Source organism: Elaeis guineensis, chromosome 2 (genome assembly GCF_000442705.2).
Source record: "Elaeis guineensis isolate ETL-2024a chromosome 2, EG11, whole genome shotgun sequence".
NCBI classification, from domain to species: domain Eukaryota; kingdom Viridiplantae; phylum Streptophyta; class Magnoliopsida; order Arecales; family Arecaceae; genus Elaeis; species Elaeis guineensis.
The window spans coordinates 37,667,602-37,693,516 of NC_025994.2; the positions used below are offsets into that span (position 1 = coordinate 37,667,602).

The 25,915-nt window shown below is 38.7% G+C and overlaps 1 protein-coding gene across 6 annotated transcripts in view; it reads left to right on the forward strand.

Annotated features, from left to right (window-relative positions):
- LOC105034182 (uncharacterized) overlaps positions 1 to 25,915 on the forward strand; it is a 107,715-nt gene that overhangs the window by 50,143 nt on the left and 31,657 nt on the right. For all 6 annotated transcript variants that reach the window (XM_073251733.1, XM_073251736.1, XM_010909233.4 and 3 more), the window contains one exon: positions 1,881 to 2,045. In XM_073251733.1, the coding sequence (XP_073107834.1) occupies positions 1,881 to 2,045 (165 nt within the window). The remainder of the gene's footprint in view (positions 1 to 1,880; positions 2,046 to 25,915) is intronic.

Below are 25,915 nucleotides of genomic sequence, written 5' to 3' on the forward strand. Positions count from 1 at the left end.
TTGAGATTCTCTCCCTAGCACCCATATGAAACTCTAGCACCACCCTCCCATGTCACGCCAAAAAAAGGAATGCCCCATCTTATTTTGTGTGGAGAATGTGCATGCCAAATATTGCTTGTCGCCCTTCCTTTTTCAACGCCCTGATTTTGGATCAAGATTGGTTCAAATTGGAATTCAAACGATTTGAATTCAAGTTTGAACCTGATAAGAATTAATCCTTATCTTGGATGAGGTTTGACCTCATCCAAATCTCTTGGATGCTGGTTACAAAATGGCTTTTCTTTTGTGCGACTAAAGAGAGAATTAACGATGAAAAAGAGATGGAGGCGTGAGAAAATTTGAGTGAGGCATGGGCACCCTTCTGGCTTGAGAAAAAGAGGAGAGGTGTCTCTTGTGGGCTTTTATACATGAGATCCCTAGGGTTTCATCAAGGGGATTTGGGAAAAGAGAAAAAGAGAGAGAAAAGGGTTTTCTCAAGGGCTTTTCTTCTTCTTCCTCCACATTTTCTTCCTCCCTATTCTTCCTCCTGTGTTCCTTTTCAAGATCTGAAAGAGTCTGAGATATACAAAAAAGGAACCAGATCAAGCATCAGGAGACGACTTCTGGAAGGGAGCTAGCACCCCGATGAAGTCAGAAGTCTCTGATCGGATTGAGGACTTCGTGTGGATATCTGTAGAGGTCGGATGTGTGTGCGGCTCTACAGGAATCTTATCGGATTATCATGATCATCAAACTGCGGTGAAAGGCAATCCGTGCAAAGGTATGGAGATCAGATCTTTGATTTTTGATACTTTTTAAATCTGATTTTTATTTTCAGTGTCTTAATTTTGCATGTGATAGATCCTGGGGTGGCAATGATTAGATCTATTGCATGCATGATTGATTAAAAAGATTTTAATTAGATCTAAAATTTTTCTGCTGCAAGATTAAATTTCAGCATGCATTAGGAGATTAGATTTCCTAAAATTTCCTTCAAAAGCTAGGGCTGGGGTTGTCGACTTCAAGGGAGAGGCGGATCCCCTTCAAATAGAGGACCAAATGGAGGGACAATAGACTGGAATTCGACTCCAAATTAAAGTTGGAGTCTTGGTAGGACAAGGAAGAAAGACTCCATTGGGAGTTCTATTTCTTGTTCAATGCCCCAGCACATGCAGAGCACAAGTTGGCATAAGATTTTTATTTTATTGATTTATTTTTTTGTAAGTTGGGCCTGTTAAGCTTTGGGCTGGGTTAAATGAACTGGGCCTGGATCTGGGTATTATGTTTTTGCTTTACATCATTGGCAGCCAATCATTGACAAAGTGAATTGCATCATAGATAAAGGACTGGTTAGACCTTCTTTGACTGCATTGATTAGGGAACATGCAAGGGTTTGATTGGGCCAGTCTTTTGCCATCTTGAGTTGCATCCAAAGTGGAACTTGCTGTATCTTTATGGACTTCGGCTTCTCTTCTAGCTGATTTTGTTTATTTATTATTGTAACAATATTCTTTTCTTTTAAACAAATAATGTTTTATTTATATTTGAGATAGGTCCACATGGCTTAGCTTTAATATGGTTGTTCCTTTTACCTTCAATAGGTCAGTTTAGAGCTTACTGTTTACATTTTGAAGAAGCAGAAACTTCTTGTAGTTGAATGTAAGTTGGTTCACAAAATCCAATTGTAAATAAGGAAAAAAATCTGTGAGTTTTTTTTTTTCAATCTGATCCAGTAAAATCTATCTTCCTCATCAAGATCTGAACAAATTCTTGTGAAATTGGTACTAATTTGTGGAAACATCGATTGTAAAAATGAAGCTAAAAGTTTACATATAATATATGGATTACAATGCTTCTTAGCTACTTCATATGAAGAATGCAAATTTTGACTGTTTATGCAGGTGACCTATCGCAGGATGAAGGATGCTTTAATTCAACTTAGCAAGGGCACACAAGAAGGACCAGCTGCAGACTTGATTCCTGTATTATTTGGGGAGAAACAACCTATGCATTCGAAGAAAGTTGTGCAATTTACTCCATTTAACAAGAATCTTGATCATTCACAGGTGCCTTTTGTCCTCATTACTTTTATGTATCTGTATTTTGTCACCTGTTGTTTCCACTGCATACTTTGTCTTTTTCTTTACTTGTAGTTTCTTTTCTTTCACTGAAATTTGATTAATAGGGTATCTCCGTATATTAGTTAATGGAATCTAGCTTGTTGGTCACTGTAGTCTTGTTGAAAGCAGAAACACTGGATCAGCATGCTTGAGTGCGATGAATCAAATTTAGCTATTGGCTTGGTGCATGCTAAGATTATACTTGGCTAAGTTGATCAGGATTTTATCGACCCAGTTCATTAAAAGAAAAAAATTTATTAACAATGTGAGGTGGGTAAGAATCATGATAGAAGGTTGTTACTTTTTCTTCTTGATGATCAAAGGAAGGAGTTATTTTGAACTAAAGAAATAATGGTGTTGCTATTGTATTGGTAATGCTGTGGAAGAAAAAAAATATAAGAACACACGAGATAAGAAAAAGCTTGGAAGGAATTCGCTATGTGACTTGGTCCATTTATTTTGACTCTTCTCTTTAATTTATTTCCATGGAAGTGCATTTGAGGTGAATGACAGTCATTACCCAATCATTTTTTCGTATTTTCCTCCATGTGATAAAAGGGCAAAAATGCAAAAGAGGTATTCTTTTATTAGATTAATTTCTTACATTTCATACATATGATCAGAACATTCCCCTCAATTTGTGCCATTAGCACTACTCATGTCCAACTAGCTATGTCAAGTTTGATGATGGGGTCATCAAATTCTCTTGTAGATGGTTTTTGCAACCTCACTAGAGAACTAAGCGATTCATACTTAAAAGATATGGCTAGCGGAGTTGTGAATGATGGATCCGCCACCATCATTGTAAATGGAAAGATCATAGGTTCCATCAAAGTTGAGCTTAATACAGCTACTTTTTGGTGGTATTTATTTGAAAGTGCTTGTAGAGTTGGAGGTAGTGGTAAGGCCAGACATAATCTAGTTAGCTAATTAAGTTTATCTTGTTTGGTTGATTTTGTAGTGACAATTGTGAGGTGTTTAAATGCAAGGGCTACAATGGCTCTTACAATGAAGGAGATTTCTGTATTTAGGTTTTTACTCATGAGTCATACATGCATTTGGAGTAGTTAACTAGTTAATTTCTGTGTATAATTTAGCCGCCAGATTTATTTGAGATTTATTTTCTAGTCTCGTAGCATAATTAAGTTTTGATATTCTTCATCTTGTAAGGATTTTCATCCATGATAGATTAGCATTCTCTTGTTCGTCTGTATCTCAACATATCTAGGTTCACCAAAGTCATACCATCACTAAGTCGTTGAATCATATTTAGATTTATTGCCCTATGGCTTATGATACCAACAATTAGATACCAAATGTACAATGTATCTGTCACGCCCCCGACCCGAGATTGTGAATCGAGGGTCGCGGCAACCGCTGCATACTCATGAAGAACTCTCTCCATAAACATTCAAGGCATCTCATCACGATATCAATGCATCACAGCGGAATAAATTCAAATAATTATTATTCAACTCTGATTCAAGTAATTTAAATCAAATGTCTTACATCCAATAAAAATTTTACTAAAAATAAAACAATAGATCTAGGTTCAATGAAGTTGACAATGCTAAATCTCGCCTCTAAAAGCTCTATCCCAATATTTCTTCCCATGCTCGAAATTAATTATCTAAATCTGATAAATAGAAAGAAAGATAATGAGCTAGACAGCCCAGTAAGTAACAAATATCTCAACTAGATAATTCAGATATTATCAAATTTTCAAGAACAATATTGCAATTAAACATAAAAATATATTTCATGCTGATTTAATGCAAATCCAATATTTTCAAATATTCACATGTAATATAATCATAAATCCGATTCGATTCAAAAACACTCGTAGCTCAACAGCCTTGACTATGACCAACGTTTAACCCCCATTGGCGGGGTCCACAGAATACCAGCGCACAACCCCCACTGGCAGGGTCCACAAACACCAGCTCACAACCCCCACTGGCAGGATTCACAAACATCAGTGCACAACCCCCACTGGCAGGGTCCACTGAAATCAACGTATAATCCCCATTGGCGGGGCCCACTGAAACATAGTTAGGCTGAGAGCAAAAAAATCCAATCTGTATCAAATACTTTGAATCATAATATATCATAATTTTTCTCACTGAACGTGTGCATAATCGACGTACCATAATATTTCAAAAGCACTTTTCTTTCAAAACCTAATTTCATAAATCATGCATAATTTCAGAGAATAATTATTTATTTTCAGAATAAATATGGAATATCTCGAGAAGATGATTCATTACTTACCTTTCACAGAGTACTGAACGAATAGATCGGCTAACTTCTAGGAGATTCTTCCGTGCCTATTATCCAAAATTATATTTTTTTTACATTAATTTTAATTCAAAATTCAATCTAAACAAATCCCAATCAAAACCTCACTTAAAATCAGACTCTTCCCTAAACTCGATCAAAATCATCAAATGAAGTCTTTCACTATACTAATCCTAAAGGAATAACTTTAGAGAGAGAAAATTCATCAAGAGAGAGAAACAACCTAGAGAGAAAATTTTAGAGAGAAAGTAGAGAGAGAAAGTCCAATTTTAGAGAGAGAAAATAAGGGTTCAGACTGAAAGAAGAGAGAGAAGAGAGAGAAACTCTCTCTCTTATCATTTATTATTATTATTATTATTATTTATTTATTTATTTATATATATATAAATATATATATATATATATTTATTATTTTTTTTCTTTTCTTTTCTTTTTCTTTTTCTTCTTTTTTCTTTCCTTTTCTTTTCTTTTTCTCTTTTTCTTCTCTCTTTTCTTTTTTTTTTTTTCTTGGGCTTCTTCCGGGCCGAACAGGGGACGGCAGTCCCCTCTTTGTGCCGGGCCGTTCAGGCCACGGCCGCCGCGGCGGAGGCCGGCGGCAGAGGGGGGCCACTCCCCCGGTCACGGAGGAGTATGGCCGGCGATCGCAATCGATCGCCGGCGTCGGAAAATTTACGGGAAAAAAGGACCAAAACAGAGGTCCCTTTTTTCGACCGGAAATCGGTGACTCTCGTCACCGGCAGCCGCGCACAAGGGCACGGGAGGAAGGGGAAGGAAGAGGGGAAGAAGAGGAAGACTCACCTCGGCCTCCGGTGACCCCACCGGCGGGCAATCACGGCGAGAATCAAAACGGTGTCCGCGGCTTCGATCGGGAAAAACAGGGAGAAAGAGAGAGGAAGGGGGCCGATGTTGGGTTTCTAGGAAAAGAGGAGGTCTTCTTATAGAGGGCCCTAGGACTTCGAGAGGTCCTAGGACTCCTAATTTGCCCGGATCTCGTCGGAGAAGAAGACTCCTATCGGGAGTCTTCTTCCCGATTTTTTCTCTGTTTTTTTTTTAATTTTTTATTTTGGGCTTTGGTGGGCTGAGATTTGTTGGGTTTGGGCTATAACATTCTTCACCCCTAAAAAGAAATTTCGTCCTCAAAATTTTTCATACCTGTCACCATTGTATTGGAAGCCTGTGGATTCTGTTGAGTAAGCGCATAAACTCTTCCCTGGGTTTTAGAAATCTGTCCACCACCCCTATGTTGTCCTTCATAAGTTCTTTGGCCAACTTGACTTTCTGTATTTAACGGGCAGCTAGCAATTTTATGATCCATCTGACCACATTTGAAATAAGCACCTGTATTCCAATGGCAATCCTTGTCTGCATGATTTTTGCCACATCTGGAGCACTGCTCACCATCAATCTGTTGAGTCTTATTATCTATTGTTCCCTTAGCTGATCTTTTGATGTTTTTATTATTCTGTCCTTGTGTATCATTTGATTTTGCTCTCTTTCTTTGCTTTCTTTCTCTTTCCATGCGTTCTTGATTGACTTCTCTTTCAATTATCAGTGCTTTGTTCACCACATCTGCATAAGTTGTCAATTCATATGGAACCACTTGTTTTCGAATCACAGTTCTCAGTCCCATCTCAAACTTGTGAACACGTTCTTGCTCACCATCACTAATCTCGGAGCAAATTTTGCTAACTCTGTAAATTTTGCTTCATATTCAGTCACACTCGTACCCTTTTGCTTCAAATAAATAAACTCTTGCTCTTTCTGGATCCTTATACTCCGAGGGAAATATTGATCGTAGAATGCAACCCAAAATCTTTCTCAGGTAAGTATTTCGCCGTCTTGTTCATGCTTGCGCTGTAGTCGCTGACACCAGTTGTATGCTTCTCCTTGTAGTAAATAAGCTGCATATCGAATCTTTTCTTCATCAAGACACTCTTGGACAGCGAAGGCTTTCTCCATCTCCATTATCTAGTTATCAGCCTCCAAAGGTTCAGTAGTCCCCTTGAAAGCTGGAGGAGCAAGCTTTTTAAATTCTGAAATGTTATTCCGTTGTATTGGTTGCTCTCCATGTTGTGGTGGTGGATGCTGATGTTGTTGTGTATCTCGTTGTATTTGCTGTTGTTCAAACATTTGCTGCTGTATTTGTTGTTGCGCTTGTACCATCCTGATTAGAGTCTGCATTAATTGAGCCATATCTGGTTCTTGACGTGCTCTCGAAGTACTCCCATTAGGATCTACGACTCCCTCCTCCTGAGGGGTGCCACTGGTCAGATGGGGAGTGCTACCATCTCGTGGTTGTGATGTCTCTCTTGCAATTTCTTGAGTAGTTCTTGTCATTCTACGGGGAGGCATGGTAACCTTGTAGTAGTAAAACCTTATTAGATTCATTTATCTATTTGCTAAGATGGGTTTATTATGATGCTCATACTCTAACGTCCCAATATTCCTAATGTTTACCCACCTACACTCATACTATGTCAAATTCTATGTGTCATAATTTATCCACTTATGCTCTGATATCATATTAATTATCACGCCCCCGATCCGAGATTGTGAATCGAGGATCGCGGCAACCGCCGCATACTCATGAAGAACTCTCTCCATAAGCATGCAAGGCATCTCATCACGATATCAATGCATCACAGCGGAATAAATTCAAATAATTATTATTCAACTCTGATTCAAGTAATTTAAATCAAATGTCTTACATCCAATAAAAATTTTACTAAAAATAAAACAATAGATCTAGGTTCAATGAAGTTGACAATGCTAAATCTCGTATCTAAAAGCTCTGTTCCAATATTTCTTCCCACGCTCGAAATTAATTATCTGAATCTGAAAAATAGAAAGAAAGGTAATGAGCTAGACAGCCCAGTAAGTAACAAATATCTCAACTAGATAATTCAGATATTATCAAATTTTTAAGAACAATATTGCAATTAAACATAAAAATATATTTCATGCTGATTTAATGCAAATTCAATATTTTCAAATATTCACATGTAATATAATCATAAATCCGATTCGATTCAAAAACACTCGTAGCTCAACAGCCTTGACGACTATGACCAACGTTTAACCCCCATTGGCGGGGTCTACAGAATACCAGCGCACAACCCCACTGGCAGGATCCACAAACACCAGCGCACAACCTCCACTGGCAGGGTCCACTGAAACCAACGTATAATTCCCATTGGCGGGGCCCACTGAAACATAGTTAGGCTGAGAGCAAAAAAATCCGATCTGTATCAAACACTTTGAATCATAATATATCATAATTTTTCTCACTGAACGTGTGCATAATCGACGTACCATAATATTTCAAAAGCACTTTTTTTTCAAAACTTAATTTCATAAATCATGCATAATTTCAGAGAATAATTATTTATTTTCAGAATAAATATGGAATATCTCGAGAAGATGATTCATTATTTACCTTTCACGGAGTACTGAACGAATAGATCGACTAACTTCTAGGAGATTCTTCCATGCCTATTATCTAAAATTATATTTTTTTACATTAATTTTAATTCAAAATTCAATCTAAACAAATCCCAATCAAAACCTCACTTAAAATCAGACTCTTCCCTAAACTCGATCAAAATCATCAAATGAAGCCTTCCACTATACTAATCCTAGAGGAATAACTTTAGAGAGAGAAAATCCATCAAGAGAGAGAAACAACCTAGAGAGAAAAATTTTAGAGAGAGAAAATAGAGAGAGAAAGTCCAATTTCAGAGAGAGAAAATAAGGGTTCAGACTGAAAGAAGAGAGAGAAGAGAGAGAAACTCTCTCTCTTATCATTTTATTATTATTATTATTATTATTATTTTTTATTTATTTATTTATTTATATATATATATATAAATATATATATATATTTATTATTTTTTTTTTTCTTTTCTTTTCTTTTCTTTTTCTTCTTTTTCTTCTTTTTTCTTTCCTTTTCTTTTCTTTTTCTCTTTTTCTTCTTCTCTCTTTTCTTTTTTTTTTTTCTTGGGCTTCTTCCAGGCCGAACAGGGGACGGCAGTCCCCTCCTTGTGCCGGGCCGTTCAGGCCACGGCCGCCGCGGCGGAGGCCGGCGGCAGAGGGGGTATCGCCGGCGATCGCAATCGATCGCCGGCGTCGGAAAATTTACGGGAAAAAAGGACCAAAACAGAGGTCCCTTTTTCCGACCGGAAATCGGTGACTCCCATCGCCGGCAGCCGCGCACAAGGGCACGGGAGGAAGGGGAAGGAAGAGGGGAAGAAGAGGAAGACTCACCTCGGCCTCCGGTGACCCCACCGGCGGGCAATCACGGCGAGAATCAAAACGGTGTCCGCGGCTCCGATCGGAAAAAACAGGGAGAAAGAGAGAGGAAGGGGGCCGATGTTGGGTTTCTAGGAAAAGAGGAGGTCTTCTTATAGAGGGCCCTAGGACTTCGAGAGGTCCTAGGACTCCTAATTTGCCCGGATCTCGCCGGAGAAGAAGACTCCTATCGGGCTTTGGTGGGCTGAGATTTGTTGGGTTTGGGCTATAACAGTATCAGTATAGATCACGATGATGGTATGTTCCTCAAGATTCAATGTGGCACTGAGGAGAGTGCAAAATGACTTCTTGTCTTTTTGTATATAATTTGTCTAATACATTGGTAATTGCTGATTATGACATGTGCTGTTTTATACCTTTCTTTTCTTTAAATTATTAGATAATAGTTTTTGCCATTCACCTGATGGTTTGAACTTGCTGGAGTTGTTTTATTTTGCATCTTTGAATACTATGACTGTCCAGAGATGTTTGTTTACCGATAAGAGTTGTTGATACAGCATATTATTTTGAAAAACTTGTTTCCTGTGGCATTAGTGCCTGTTTTAATCCTTTTCAAGATGTTAAATGTGGTTTTAGTATTCCAAGCATGTCTGTTGATCACTGCGAATCAACCTAAAATAGTTGATTAATTAAGAGGTCCTCTCACTTATTTGTGCATAATGCTAAGGGACCTATTGAAGTTTTTATCTCTCTTTTCGTGCCCATATGTGCTTACTTGGCAAAATCTGTCAGAGTGAAATACAATTTATCTGACAGAGTACAATTTATCTGTAACTGATTGATACAGGCATTATACAAGAAAGTTGTTCTTTACCTTAATAATGCTTTTGTCTTAGGAGTTTCGTTGAGGTGGGTAAGTACACATCTTCACAAACGGAGGCAAATTTCTTTGCATATTTATTCAGTGAAAGAGAAAAATGCTTTTGAGATGAAGGGCCTCATGGTCCTTGCTGACAGCGTGCTTGACAAAGGAAAAAAGACATGCTTTTAGTTGACCATGTTGATGTTTTAATTCATGTAAATTTTTAATAAGGATATGAATGGTTTGAGTGCATTAACTTCCCCCAAGCCCAACCTGCTTTAGGAAAGTATTAGGCCCAGTGTCTATACATGGGTGAGGTTTAGGCTTGTTTTCCATTGGTGCATTACTTATTGATCTGGCTTTAGGTTGTCATAGCAGACAAGTCATCCTAGTTTATATCAAATTGGACTTCCCATCTGGCACCAAAATCCTCATAATAAATTCATGTGTACATTTGCACCTTTTTCTGTTTTATTCTCTGTTTGTTTTCAACTAACAGGGGATCTAGTCAAACAGAGTTGGTCTCTATGTACTGTTTTTTATCCTTCCAATATTTTTTAGAAGCATAATCTTTGATATTCATAGAACAATAACAATCTATGGATTTCTTTAGGTGTGCTTGTTAGTTTTGATTAGGCAAATAATTGGCTATACTTGGTGATAGAATTAGAGTAGAGTAGTAGTTTAGCTTATGTTGTTCCTCTGGAACAACTTATCCCTGAAATGTCTATTTAAGGATTGTTTTTTAGTTATAACCATATGTTAAGTTCTCACCATATTTAGTATGTTTCCGAGTACATTGTATCTAGTAATGGTCTAGTACATTGTATCTAGTAGTCTATAAAGGCTCTTTGAGAAGCTGAAAGAAATATGAAAAATATTCTCTTCCTTCAACATGATCAGAGCAAAACCCTAGCCGCGTCAAATCCTAGCCATCTTCCTCTCCTTCTTCCTGCAGCCTTTGGGTTTTTTCTACTATTTTTGCCCTGATTATGGTGTAGATTCTCTGGTCCTCTTATCTATGCTGTGATCAGGACTCCTCTTCCTTGTGTGCGGCCACTATTATCTTTAGATCTATATGGCATCGTCTTTGGAAGTTCCGAAGTCCATTCCTTTAGGCATCACGATCAAATTGAATGGTGCTAATTATGTCCTTTGGGCTCAGGCTTTCCACTTCTTTGTTGGTTCTTAACACAAGTTGAAACATCTCACTAACGCCTCTCCTAATGCCTCATTTTCCTTTAAGTCTTCTGATGGTGAGACGGCAACTAAAATTGTGGATAAGTGGCAGGACGATGACTGCGCAGTTATCACTTGGCTTTTGAATAGTTGTGAATTCTTGGTAAGTGCCAATATTATGTTTCTATCTACTACGAAAGATATTTCTCAAGGAGATGTATGGGCATGAGAAGAATATTAGCTATGTTTATGCCCTATATAAGCAGACCTTTAATCTTCATCAAGATGGATGATTTGTCAATGACTACTTTGCTGCACTTAAAGGTAAGTGGGATGAACTGATTGTTTATCATCCCATTACTATTAATGCACAGTCTTGAAGCAATAACGTGAGGAATTTTTTGTAGTCAAGTTTTTCTCCGGATTGGATGATAGTCTCAGTCATGTTTGGCAGTCTCTCTTGTCTGACCCTGCTGTCCCATCGTTGACTAGTGCCCTTGCTTGTATGCTCTGAATATCTACTACCACAACTGCTTCTGAATTTTCTCCTGCATCTGTTGATTAGTCTGCGCATATTGCTTTTGGGGGACGTGGCCGGGGCCGTGGTCAGGGTTGTGGTCACAATTTTTCTCCATGTATTCATTGCACTCGCACTAACCATCCTTCTGAGTGGTGTTGGTAGAAGTTTGGTAAATCAAAGACCGCTAAACCGGCTGTTGTTGCTCCTATGAGTGCTGTCCCTGTTTCTGAGATCATGAGCGATGTTATTACACTTACTAAGATGGAGTATGATAGATTATTGCATCCACATGCCTCCTCATTCCTTGCATCTCCATCTTCTGGGTCTGCATCGGCTACTGCCCATGGTAAGTCCTGGCTTTTAGACTGGTGTCTCCATCCATATGGTAGGTAATCGATCTCTATTTTTCACTGTCCCTTTCTTCTACTCATCTTTTATCTATTTCTGATGGCTCCTTTTCTTATGTTCTAAGAAGGGTCAGTGGTTGCCTCCTCTTTACCTTTCGATAGAGTTCTCTATGTTCCTAATTTTTCTTAGTCTTCTATCCATAAGTCATCTCACTTGCTTTTTGGACTGTTCAGTTATTTTTTTCCTTTCTATTGTGTCTTTTAGGATCTTCAGACCGAGAAATAGATTGGTGGCGGGCATGAGTTGCGTGGTCTCTACTATCTGGATGCAGAACCTGCTACTGCTGTTGCTGCTTGTCCTACTGCTCAGGATTTGGATCTCTTTTTGGCATTGCAGACTCGGCCATCTTGATATCTCGTCGTTGAGTAAATTTGTGTTCGTTCCTTCTACTTTGTCTTATTTGTCATGTGCTGCTTGTGAGTTTGGCAAGCACCATCGTGTGTTTTTTCCTTTTAGTGTCAATAGTTGGAGTAATACTCCTTTTGAGATTATTCATCCGGATATTTGGGGTCTGAGTCCTGTGTCATCTCATTTTGAGTTTCGCTATCTTGTTACCTTCATTGATGATTGTTCTTGGATCACTTGGGTATATCTTCTTCGGAATCGATCTGATGTTTTTAGTGGGTTCAAAGATTCTATATAAAAATAAAGACTCAATTTTTTGTGTCTATTAAGACTCTTTGCATGGATAATGCCTTAGAATTTGCCAGCTCTTTGTTTAAAAAATTCTGTGCTTCTAATGGTATTATTCATCAAACCTCCTAGGCATATACTTGTCAGCAGAATGGGGTTGCTGAACGTAAGAATCATATCCTTCTGAATATGGCCCGCGCCTTGATGTTTCAGATGCACGTGCTTAAAAAATATTGGGGGATGCTATTCTTGCTGCTTACTATCTTAGTAATCATCTTCCATCTTCTGTTTTTGTTGGTCAGACATCCTTCTCTTGACTTTATCCGAACAAATCTTGTTTCCACTAAGTCCTTGGGTGTTTGGCTGTCTGCTTCGTTCATTTGCTCGGCCCTGGAATTGACAAACTATCCCCTCGGCTTGTTAAGTGTGTTTTCTTGGGTTACTCCGGCACACAAAAGGGGTATAAGTGTTATGATCTAGTTGTCCGACGTCACTTTGTTTCTGTTGATGTTAATTTCTTTGAGTTTGTCTCGTTCTTTTCTCCTTCCGAGGCTCTATTGATACCCTTATTTGGACCTCCTCTACTTACACCAGCTCCATCATTACAAGTTGTCCCTTCCTCGAATCTCGAGCAGCTCTCAGAGATACTGCCAACAGCTCCTATTTGTAGGTTTATCGGTGCCATTAGAAATATACAACTCATGTTCATCCAATCTACCTTGACTCCGGGTCCGGATCTTGAGGTATCTGATCTTGATCTTTCTATTGCTCTATGCAAGCGCAAATGTATATGTACCATGCACTTTATTGCTAATTATGTCTTTCTAAATCATTTCGGCCCCTCTTTTCTGCCATTTTGTCTTATCTATATCCTTACTGTCTATTCTCAGGTCTTATTTGGAAGCACTGTTCGATCCAGCTTGGAAAGCTGCCATGGATGAAGAGATGAATGCTCTTATTGTTAGATGTATGTCCTAGAAGCCAGATTGGCTGACACATGTATACATTCTAGGGGCATAACTTTGTAATTGATATTTTGAAATAAATAAAATTTTGAGTTATTTTTTCATTCATGTTGTGTTTAAATTGTGTTCATGAATCGTTCGAGGAATTAACGGATGATGACATGTATTGTCAAAAGTTGAAAATTTGAAGCATGTGCCATTAGTTATTAATTCCTAAATGCTTCCGATCGATAAATCATCACGGGACGATGATTGATCTGATTAGATCGGTGCACGGATCACTTTTCTTCACGAGTTGATGTGTGGGGACACTGAAGCGAGTGTAGGTGCTTGATAAAGATCAAAGGTACTGAGCGTGACCAATACGAGAAGTCACTAGGATGGCTACCCACTCATCGATGACTTGCTTAAAGTTGCAGTGGTGTAGATAGTTCTTTGACTTGCGGTGTCTCGGTTGTTCATAGAGGGGTTGCTGTAGTTTAACTGCATAATTACTTGGTTACGTAGCCATTCGGAATCTTGCGGTGTATGTTGGCTGTAGTAGGTCCATTGTAGGAATAGGTGTGCACTTAGATGAGATCTGTCGATCCTGATAGATAGGGAAGATCCTATGCAGTTCATGAGATCGAGTCCTAAAATCCATGGTCATGGTAGGTGAATGATGGAAAAAAATTTTCATAAGGTTTCACATGGACTCGAGTCGATTGAATTTGACATATGACGGGCGAATGGATTTAACAAGTTATTCTTGACCTGCGTATTGTCGGAATTGACGACAGAAGAACCAAACTATACGGTAATTGCATCTAGAGGTTCAATATTTTTTTTTGCTGGATTGTCACTACATACTGCTAGGTATCACCTGTGGATCGTGAGACTCGTCGAGCATCATCTTGATGATCAATAACCCTTGATGGACAGAGTTGAAAATGTTCTAATCCATTGAAAGGAGTTTCGATGATATTGTGATAGGGATCACAATATATTTGACTATCAGACAGAATAGAACCTATGGGATCATACACAAGAGATCTTTATCCGATCAGATGGTTGATTAGTGATTATGAATCGCTATTGGATCAAATCATCAATATGATTGATGATTAAACCAGTGTAAGAGTTGCAATAAATTAATTCACTAAGAGTTAGTGAATTATAGGAGGATTTAATTTGCAATTGGATTGCAATAGGACTCAATTTGATTGAGCAATGGGGTTAGAATTAAATTTAATTGAATTGGATTCAATTTGATTTGATTTGGATTTGATTGAATCAAGCCCTATTGGATTATGAGATGACCTTATATCCAAGAAATCAATTCCGAGTTTGATGGGGTTTAATCTAACTAATTTTCTAATTGGATTAGGGTCTAATTAGATTCCTAATTGGGCTAGTACCTAATTAGTTAATTTGTTATAACTAATTTTTAAGTTAGTTAGGATTGGTCCAAAAATTAGTTAGAGACTAAAGCAAGATTCAAGAAAGTCATAGTTGGACTAGGACTCATCTATTTCTCGGCTGCCTACCCCATATTGCATGCCACACTTTTGATGCCCCTTATGATAGATTAGCGTGAGATTTCTCACGCTGATCTGATCCCTATGCGTGCTTCTTCTTTGTTGATTTTGTGCGTGAAATAAGTCACGCAAAAGGGGAGGAGGCGTCCAACCCCTTTGGACTCTTATCTAAAGGAGATTAAAACCTATCCCAACTCTCTTTTGGATGCCTTTAAAAAGGAGGTTCTCCGGGAGATATATGATACTTCACCTTGAGAAAAATCTGAAAAAAGGGGCGGGGTTCCAAGAGGTGGGTGACTTCTTTTTTGAGCGTGAAAAATTAAGAGGAGAGGTGTCTCCTCTCGAGGGGTCTTGTGCCGTAAAAAATCCCTAGGGTTTTCTAGGATGGTGTTGGGCTTTAGAAGAGAGAAGAAAACAAAGGGAAAGGGTTCTCATATACTTTTCATCTCTTCTTCTTCCTCCCATATTCCTTCTCTTCTCTAGAGAGTCTGAGAGATCTAGGAAAGGATACAAATCAGCCATCAAAGAGATGTCTTCTGCAAGGGAGCTAGCACTCAAGTGAAGACGTAGGCCTCTGATCGGATCGAAGGCTTCGTGTGGATACCCGTAGAGGCCGGACACGTGCAGCTCAACGAGGACCTCATCAGATTATCACGATCATCGGATTATGGCGTTCTTTTATCTGCACAAAGGTATCGAGATTTGATCTCGAGTTTCTTGATTTAAATCTGATTTTAATTTCAGCATCTTAAATCTTGCATGTGATCAATCCTATTAGCTGTAGATTAGACTTAATGCATGTTAGATAGATTAAAAAGGTTTTAATCTAGATCAGATTTTATTCCGCCATGTTCATGATTTTTAATAGTTAAAAATCTGCATGTTCTGATTTCTACATGCATGTCCTCGGATGTGCGACATCCTTCAAGTGGTATCAGAGCCATAGGTCGTTATTCACATACATTTTTATGATTTGAAAATCAGATCTTTAGATCTGAAAATAATTTGTTTAATGATGCATGGGATGCATGTTAATAAAAGTAAAATTGCATGAGATGCATGTTGATAAATCTAAATATTGCATGAGTTGCATGTTTGTTAGATCTATGTTGCATAAGATGTTTAGATATGAAATACATGTTTTATGATCTGATTTTTATATGATACATGCGATGTATGCTTGATCTATGTAGCATGAGATGTGTATTTTCAAAAATCAGATTTAAAAATCAGATTAGATCTTATTTGAAACATGTAATGATGATCTCGTTTATACATGTGATGTATAATATCTGTCCTTTTATGCATATATGATATGTGTAGATGTTGATTGATTTCTTAGTAGTCTAGTATTTTTTGAGAATTGTAGTAAAGACCATCCTGCCATAGAGGACTATGGTGGAAGGGGTGCCTATACGAATCAAGAGGAAGAACCGCGAAAAGAAAAGAATTTTTGTGTAAAATCCTAGATCCAAAATCTTTTAGGATCTGAAATTGATGTATGAGGTACATGATTAGATGTTTAGATATGAAATAGTTTCGACATCTAAACCAAATCTGATTTCATAATGCACTTAATTAAAGATCTGAAATTGAGAATTAAAGATTTAAAATTAAGTTAAATAAGTTTGTAAGTTTTGTATGGTTCATTGATACATGTAGTGGTCGCACTGAATTGCTACAACCCTTGATGTAGGGTGTATCGTGAACTTAATTGAAAATGGTTGTGATTGCAATTTGTAGTGGGGAACCAAAGTCAACTCAATCTCGAATTGATGGACCGATTTGGTGTTTAAGACAAGAACATAGATGGTGGTTATTTAATTAGGACCGTTACTATAGGCAACGGGGAGCCTCCCACACCTTATTTTATCTGATCATTTTGGGGATCAATTTTGATTTTGTGGTGCTTAAGGTTGAGTTCACTTCAATTTGCGTTGCACCATGAGATCGATTTGATGAGACCAAATCAGGATCCAATTTAATTGTGGATCTACATGGGATGTAGTAAACAATTAAATCTAAGAGTCATAAATTAAAAACCTCCTCAATAATATTAAGCCGAGGGGTTTACTATTGTAGAGTGCCGTGCCCTCTCTGATGTTGATTGTTCTTGGTTGGATACAGTGGGTCAGTTGCATTAGGGGAGAAGCAACCACTCTATTTGTAGTGGGGTGGAGATGGGGTTGGGTCTAAGATCTATCAGGTGAGGATCCAATGACAGCTTCATTCGTGCTCAATGGTGGGTTTGACTTAATTAAGGAATGAGGTCAAGATTTATCAGGTGAGGTCTCAGGACTTAGACCAAGTCTGCTGCAATTTACTTGAGAAGCATTGGACAAGAGTTGTCCACCTATTGGTTGACACATTCACCAAGATCCGTCAGATAAGGTGGTGTGCCAATCGGTGGGACCACAGTTCTCATTAGGAATCTTAATTCGCGAAGGGGTTTCCGCTTTCTAACTCGAAGAGTGTTAGGATCTGAAGAAATAGCGGGAGCTCCAAAAATTAGTGGGAGCTAAGTTTGTTTTTAAAATAAACAAACTAAATCAATTAGAAAAGTCTAACTAGAAACTTTTCTTTGTAGAAAATTGTTTGTCTTAATAGTTTTGCTCGCATCTTAGAAATCAACCAATTGTCAGGTTCTAGCTGTAAGGATTGGCTAAGGAACTTGAAAGGTGTTTTGAGTTTCGAGAAGCTAGGTTGTGTCTTAGACTAGAAATGTCAATAAGGATCTTGAAGAGTTTAAGGGACATCTTTAGAAGGTATGTCCGACCAGCTCGTGATTGAGACTAACTTAATGGTTTCTTCTATTACCAGTTGGATAATAGATTCTGGTTCTAGTGTACACTTGTGTACTTCAATGCAGGATCTTAAGGAATGTAGAAGGTTGAGGCTAGGAGAGATGATCCTACGAGCAGGCAACGGAGCAAGAGTTGCTCTGTGGCAGTGGGGATCTATCCTCTTCGACTATCGTCTGTTTTCTGACTAGAACTAAGGAACTGTTATTGTGTGCCTAATGCGAGTAGAAATTTGATTTCTGTTTCGTACTTAGCACAGAATGATTATGAAATTAATTTCAATAAGGACCATTGCACCATTTATTTTGAAAATAAAATAGTTGCACATGGTCACTTGATCAACCGTCTATCATTTGCATATTGATGCGAATGAATCAATTAATTTATCCGAGCAAACTGTGAGTGCCGTTGGATCTAAGAGATCTAAAGATAAGGTTAACCTAAAGTACATGTGGCATCTTAGGCTAGGTCATATCGAAGAAGAAAGGATGAACAGACTGGTGGAAGATGGTCTTTTAGACTCATTCTCAGATGAGTCGATTCTAGTTTGAGTTATGCCTTCAAGAAAAAATGATCAAGCTACCCTTTATGGGATATGGGGAAAAAGACCACTGAGGTACGGGCTTTGTTACATAGTGATGTGTGCGGTCCATTTCATGTGCCGGTCAGAAAATATTATCTTTACTTCATCACCTTTATCGATGATTTTTCATGATACAGATTTTTTATGAGACAAATCTGAAGCCTTTGAAAGGTTCAAAGAATTCAGATCTGAAGTAGAGAAGCAAATTGAAAAATCACTAAGATTCTTTGATCAGATCGAGGAGGTGAATAACTGAGTAAGAAATTTCTCGGTTACCTCAAGAAAAATGGTAGTCTCTCAATGGACTCCATTTGGAACACCTCAGCTCAATGAGGTTTCAGAACACAGAAATTCTATTGGATATGGTTCGATCCATGATGAGCTTCACTGACCTCCTTTTATTTCTTTGGGGACACGTCTTAATGACTGCCAATTACTTAATTAATAGGGTTCAATCTAAATCCATTCCTACCACACCATATGAGATGTCGCATGATAAGAAGTCGAATTTTGGTTATCTCAGAATTTGGAGATGTCCGGTCTTTGTCAAACGGTAATAGACGGACAAGTTAGAGGTAGGTCTATGAGAGCTCATTTTATAGAATACTCAAAAGTCTTTGGGATACTATTTTTATCTCTTAGACGATGATAATGTGATTGTGAGCCAGCATGCTAAATTTTTGAAAAGAGATTTTATCCAATATGGAGGTAGTGGGAGGAAAATTCAGCTCGAAGAGTTTTTAAAGAATGAGTCATAGAGCCTAAGAAATCCATTCCACCTCATAGATCTAATAGGATCTCACGTCCTCTTGAAAGGTACATAGGTATGCTGACAGAGGATATAGAGAAAATATTCTTCATGGGTGATATGGACCATGTTGATGATTCTAAAATTTATGACGAGATGATGTCAGACATCGACTTCGAGAAATGGTTGGAAGCGATGAGGTCAGATATTGACTCAATGCATACCAACCAGATTTGGACCTTAGTAGATCCACTAGCAAGAATAGTTTCTATTGGATGTAAATGGATCTTTAAGAGAAAGATCGTTTCAGATGGAAAGGTGGAGATCTTTAAAGCGAGGCTTGTGGCTAAAGGTTATAATTAATGCGAGGGCATTGACTATCATTAGACCTCGCCAATTACCATGCTGAAGTCCATTCGAACATTGCTTGTTGTTGCAGCAGCTCATGACTATGAGATTTGGTAGATGGATGTGAAAACTATTTTTTTGAATAGATATTTTGAGGAAGATATTTATATGGAGCAGTTTCTGGGTTTTGTGTCTGGTGATGGAGATCATAAGGTCTGCAAGTTACAAAGGTCCATCTATGGACTTAAACAAGCATCTCGGAGTTGGAATATTCGATTCAATGATGCGATCAAATCATTTGGTTTCATCAAGAACGAGGAACCATGCGCGTTCAAGAAGATCAATGGGAGGGTTGTCACATTCCTCGTATTGTACGTGGATGACATCCTCCTAATTGAGAATGACATTTCTATGATGATTTTTGTGAAAGTTTGGTTGTCCAAAGAGTTCTCCATGAAAGATCTTGGAGAAGCATACTATATTTTTGAAATAAAGATCTATAGAGAGATCTAAGAGAATGTTAAATTTGTCACAGCAATTGCACATAAAAGTGTTGAAGCAGTTCAGCATGAAAAACTCCAAGAGGGGTCTGTTGCCCTTCAGGCATGGAGTTTATCTCTCCAAGAAGATGTGTCCTAGCATATGTGAGGAGATTCAGCATGTGAGCAAAATCCGTTATGCTTTTGCTATAGGGAGCCTCATGTACGTTATGCTATATATTCGACCTGATATTGCTCTTGCTGTGTCACAAGCAGATATCAGTCGAATTTAGATGAGGAGCACTGGATTGTTGTGAAGAATATCCTTGAGTACTTGAGAAGGACCAAGGATCTCTTCTTGATCTTTGGAGGAGACTTGCTGGTACAAGGATACACAGATATGTCTGACACTGATGATAGAAAGTCTACATCAAATTGTGTTCCTATATAACGGTGGTGTGGTTAGCTGGAAGAGTTTCAAACAATCGATCATCGCAGATTCTACCATGGAGGCAGAGTATATCACCTCGTTGGAGGCTACTAAGGAAGGATTCTGGTTCAAGAAGTTCGTTGCAGAGCTGGATGTGATGCCATCAGATGTTCTACTCTTCTGTGACAACAATGGTGCTATACTATTTGCTAAGGAACTAAGGTCTCATCAGAAATCCAAGCACATTGAGCAATGATTATACCTCATTCATGAATAGCTCGAAAAGTTCGTCGAGGTGCAAAGAGTCGACTCCACAGAAAATGTGGCTCGAAAAGTTCGTCGAGGTCAGCGTTGAGCCAACAGAAGACTGAAGCTCATCTGGAGAAGATGTGGCTTAGGTTTATGGTCAATTAGCTTTAGATCAAGTGGGAGTTTGTTAGATGTATGTCCTAAAAGCCAGATTGGCTGACACATGTATACGTTCTAGGGGTATAACTTTATAATTGATATTTTGAAATAAATAAAATTTGGATTATTTTTTCGTTCATGTTGTGTTTAAATTGTATCCATGAATCGTTCGAAGAATTAACGGATGATGACATGTATTCTCAAGAGTTGAGAATTTGTGGTACGTGTTATTAGTTATTAATTTCTAAATGCTCTCGATCGATAGATCATTATGGGGATGGTGATTGATCCGATTAGATCGGTGCATGGAGCGCTTTCCTTTATAAGTAGATGAGTCTCGAGTCGACAGTGTGGGAATACAAGCGAGAGTGCAGATGCTTGATAGAGATCAAGAGTACTGAGCGTGACCAACACAAGTAGTCATTAGGATGGCTACCTGCTCATTGGTGACTTACTCAAAGTTGTGTAGATAATTCTTTGACTCGCGGTGTCTCGACTGTTCACAGGGAGATTGTTGTAGTTTGATTGCACAATTGGTTACCTAGCCATTCAGAATCTTGCGGTGTATGTTGGCTATGGTAGGTCCATTGTAGGAATAGGATGTACACCTAGATAGGATCTGTCGACCCTGTTAGATAGGGAGAGGTCCTATGCAGTTCATGAGATTGAGTTCTAAAATCCATGGCCATGATAGGTGAATGATGGAAAGAAGTTTTTATAAGGTTTCACCGACTCGAGTCGATTGAATCTGATATATGACGGATGAACGGATTTGACGAGTTATCCTTGACCTGCATATTGTCGGGACTCACAACACAAGAACTGAACTACATGGTAACTGCACCTAGAGGTTCAATATTTCGTTCTGCTGGATTGTCACTACATACTGCTAAGTATCACCGGTGGATTGTGAGACTCGTCGAGCATCATCTTGATGATCGATGATTCTTGATGGGCAGAGTTGGAAACGTTTCAATCTATTGAAAGGAGTTTCGATGATATTGTGATGGTCGTATATCTGACTATCAGATAGAATAGAATCTATGGGGTCACACACAAAAGAGATCTTTGTCCGTTCAGATTGTTGATTAGTGATTATGAATCGCTAGTTGGTCAAATCATCAATATGATTGATGATTAAACTAGCGTAAGAGTTGCAATAAATTAATTCACTAAGAATTAATGAATTATAGGAGGATTTAATTGGCAATTGGATTGTAATAGGGCTCAATTTGATTGAGCAATGGGGTTAGAATTAAATGTAATTGAATTAGATTCAATTTGATTTGATTTGGGTTTGATTGGATCAAGCCCTATTGGATTATGAGATGACCTTATATTCAAAAAATTAATCTTGAGATTGATGGGGTTTAATCTAACTAATATTCTAATTGGATTAGGGCCTAATTGGATTTCTAATTGGATTAGGACTTAATTAGTTAATTTATTATAACTAATTTCTAAGTTAGTAGCATTGGTCCAAGAATTAGTTAGAGATTAAACCAAGATTCAAGAAAGTCCTAGTTGGATTAGGACTCATCTATTGCTTGGCCGCCTACCCCATATTTGATGCCACACTTTTGACGGCCCTTATGATGGATGAGCGTGAGATTTCTCACGCTGATCTGATCCCCACGCGCACTTCTTCTTTGCTGAGTTTGTGCGTGAAATAAGTCATGCAAAAGGGGAGGCGTCCAAGAGTTGGACGCCCTCTTTGGACTCTTATCTAAAGGAGATTAAAACCGATTCCAACTCCCTTTTGGACGCCTTTGAAAAGGAGGTTCTCCATGAGATATATGATACTTCACCGTGAGAAAAATCTGAAAAAAGGGGTGGGATTCCAAGAGGTGGGTGACTTCTTTTCCGGGCGTGAAAAATTACGAGAGGCATCTCCTCTTGAGGGTTCTTGTGGTGTAAAAGATCCCAAGGGTTTTCTAGGGTGGTGTTGGGTTTTAGAAGAGAAAAGAAAACAAAGGGAAAGGGTTCTTATATACTTCTCATCTCTTCTTCTTCCTCCTATATTTCTTTTCTTCTCTAGAGAGTCTGAGAGATCCAGGGAAAGATACAAATCAGCCATCAAAGAGACATCTTCTGTAAGGGAGCTAGCATCCCGATGAAGACACAGATCTCTAATCGGATCGAAGGCTTCATGTGGATATCCGTAAAGGTCGTACACATGTGTGGCTCAACAAGGACCTCATTAGATTACCACGATCATCGAATTGCGGTGTTCTTCTACATGCACAAAGGTATCGAGATCTGATCTCGAGTTTCTTGATTTAAATCCTATTTTAATTTCAGCATCTTAAATCTTGCATGTGATCGATCCTGTTAGTTGTAGATTAGATCTATTTAATGCATGTTAGATAGATTAAAAATTTTAATCTAGATCAGATTTTATTCCGTCATGTTCATGATTTTTAATAGTTAAAAATCTGCATATTTTGATTTCTGTATGCATGTCTCCGGATGTGCGACGTCCTTCACTCACTAGCCGTGGTACTTAGGAGCTTGTAACCCCTCCCGTGGGTGTTCAGCTTGTTGCGTGCAAACGGGTGTTTACTATCAAACACCTATCGGATGGATCTATTGATAGATACAAGGCTCGCTTGGTTGCTAAGGGATTTACTCAGACTTACGAGATTGATTATTATGAGACTTTCTCCTGTGGCTCAAATGAATTTTCTTTGGATTGTATGTTGGGTTCCGGCCACGCTGCGGAAAGTAATTTTCAAAAAGTTTAAAACAAGCAAATCAATAGCCTTATCAAATAAAACTATCGAGCCGAACCCAAAATCCTAGAATCACTTTGCCGATCACGATCAAAGCAAATTCAAGCATGCAAAGAGAGAAAATTATACTTTAACCAATACGAAAAAGTGGCACGTTGGTGTTCTTCACAAGAGCCCAAGGTAGAAGTCCTCCAACAATGAACCACACGGAAGTTGGCCAAAATCCTTCCCAATCGGTGCGCTGCCACAGCCTTTTCTTCTTAAGAGCACTGTCGGCTTCGAACTTGTATCACGATCGCACCAAAATTCAGTTGCTTTTGATCTCACCATCAGAATGACATCAAGAAGACACTCTTCAGATGTCACACAATCTAGGATTTGATTTTTGACTCTAACATATGGAAAAATCAAATTCTAGGGCACTCAAGCAACCCTTGCTGAAAATCTCACCACCTTAGTAGTAACTTTTGCCACTCAAAATTCTCTTTTTTTCTTCAAAATTTTTTTCAGATTTTTTTCTATGTTTACCACGTCCCTCCTCTTGGTCTTAGCCAAAAATCACTGCACGAAACCATGTGGGGCGTCCCCTATAAATAGGGGACCAAGGGACATAACATGAGACCATGGGCTGCCAACCTTTGGCGCTCCAACTTCCCACGTGCCAAATAAATTTACCGAGTGAATTTTTGGCGATTCAGATACTTGGAGCAGAAGGACTCTCAGTCTTCTACGTGCCATAAAAATCCAAATTAAATTTGGCATCAAATCAGAGGAGAACTGATCGGGAATTTAAAGTAACGCGTAATAGTTAAGAGCCTTCATTAAGGACTCTCCACTTCTCATGCCAATTTAAGGTGGGCGGCATTTATTTTTTGCCGTGACTTCTAGTGGACGTGGAGGACTCCACTTGAAACTCTTTCAAGTTGGATAAAGATCCAATCTAAATTGACCCAATCCCATTATGTCAAAGTCAATTGGTCTAGGTTAGTTCAAACAATTTGATCAAAACCAATTTGGGAACTTAGATTAATACAATGTGCTAGCATATCAAATTAACCTATAGAATTTACATTAAACTCTAATTAGATCAAACCAAGGTCAAATCCCAAAATGTGTGACCCATAGGGTTCCAAATCTAGTCAGCAGTGGATCAACACTTTCGACGTAACTATAATCCAATAAGATTAGGTCACCCGAAGAGTCTCGATCAACTTGGACTTTTTCAAATTGACTCAAGAATTAAAATCTTTTAATTCTGACGAGCCCACAAGTCAAGATTGACGTCTAGCAACGTGTCATGACTATCCGAAAGATTTAAAATTTTGATAAAAAATTACCAAAATACCTTTCAGTGGCAAGTTTCGTGTAATTTAATCCTTCAGTCAAACAACATCTCAGATGAGTTGTGGGCAAGATTTTTCATATCGTGCCGAACCGGTTGGTACACCCTGTATCGTACCGGACCGACGGAGAACCGGCACGATTCGATCGATAAATTTGGTACACGGATGGTACAAAAGGAAAAAAGAGGGAAAATGAGAGAGAGAGAGGAGGAGAGGGAGGGAGGTGGGAGCCGTTGGAGGTCGGCGGTGGCTGGCTGCGGCTGTTAGAGGGCTTTCGAGCCCCGTATCGTCCGATAAGGCTTTCAAGAGAGCGAGAAAGAGAGAGAGCGCTCGGAGGGAGGCGAGGGATCTATCGGACGGACGGTACCTCTGTTGCGAGGTCCCTGATGGTCGGTGAGCCGACGTCGATGGCTTGAGGGCAGTCAAGCGGGCGGAGCCCCTCTGTGGCTCCGTCCCCTTCTTTTTCGAAACAGACGATCGTCTGTTTCGATTTTTTATTTTTTTTCGATTTTAAACTTATGAAGTTGGCAATATAGTTGCCGACTTAAGGGATTTTTTAAAAAAAATGCAAAAATCGTGAAGTCGGTAAACTATTTGCCGGTTTCACTTAAAACTAGATTTTTTAAAAAAATTTGCGAAACAGGGGCGACGCCCCTGTTTCACTCCCGCGGTGCCGTGCGTGTGGACTAAGCCCTCCAACGATGACGGCAGCCAGTCGGAGGCCGTCCGACGGCTCCGTCGGCTCCCTCTTTTTCTTTCTTCCTCTTCCTATCTCTCTTTTTTTCTTCCGGTTTGGGTTGGCTTGCCTTCGTCAGTTTGGTACGGTACGAAATCGTATCGAACTGTACCATCGGTCGATCGATATGGCCGACGGTATCGGTTCAGCATATCTTGGCTGTGGGCATGGAAATATGTCAAACTCAATCACTTATCATTATGTATCTCGATCAGAAGATGATGATTCAGTTGATGATACATTAGAAATTCTTTTCTAATTATCATCCTGCTTTGGCTAAAGATTTTCAGAATTACTGATCTATGAGATCACATAAGATGTTCGCTCTCCTTATTAGGAGTGACTGATCCCTAATTGATCACTTATAATCTCCATACACATCATATCCAGAACAACCCACACAAGGATCAGAGAACCAAGTTAGGTAGTGAACCAACACATGGATCCAAGTACATAAGGTACCATGGTGACCTTAGGTCTAAGGATCACTTACACAACTCCCACTAGAGAAATATCAGTTGACATGTAAATAAGACTCCATCTGATATTCTCTCATAGGTCAATTCAGTGAACTCATT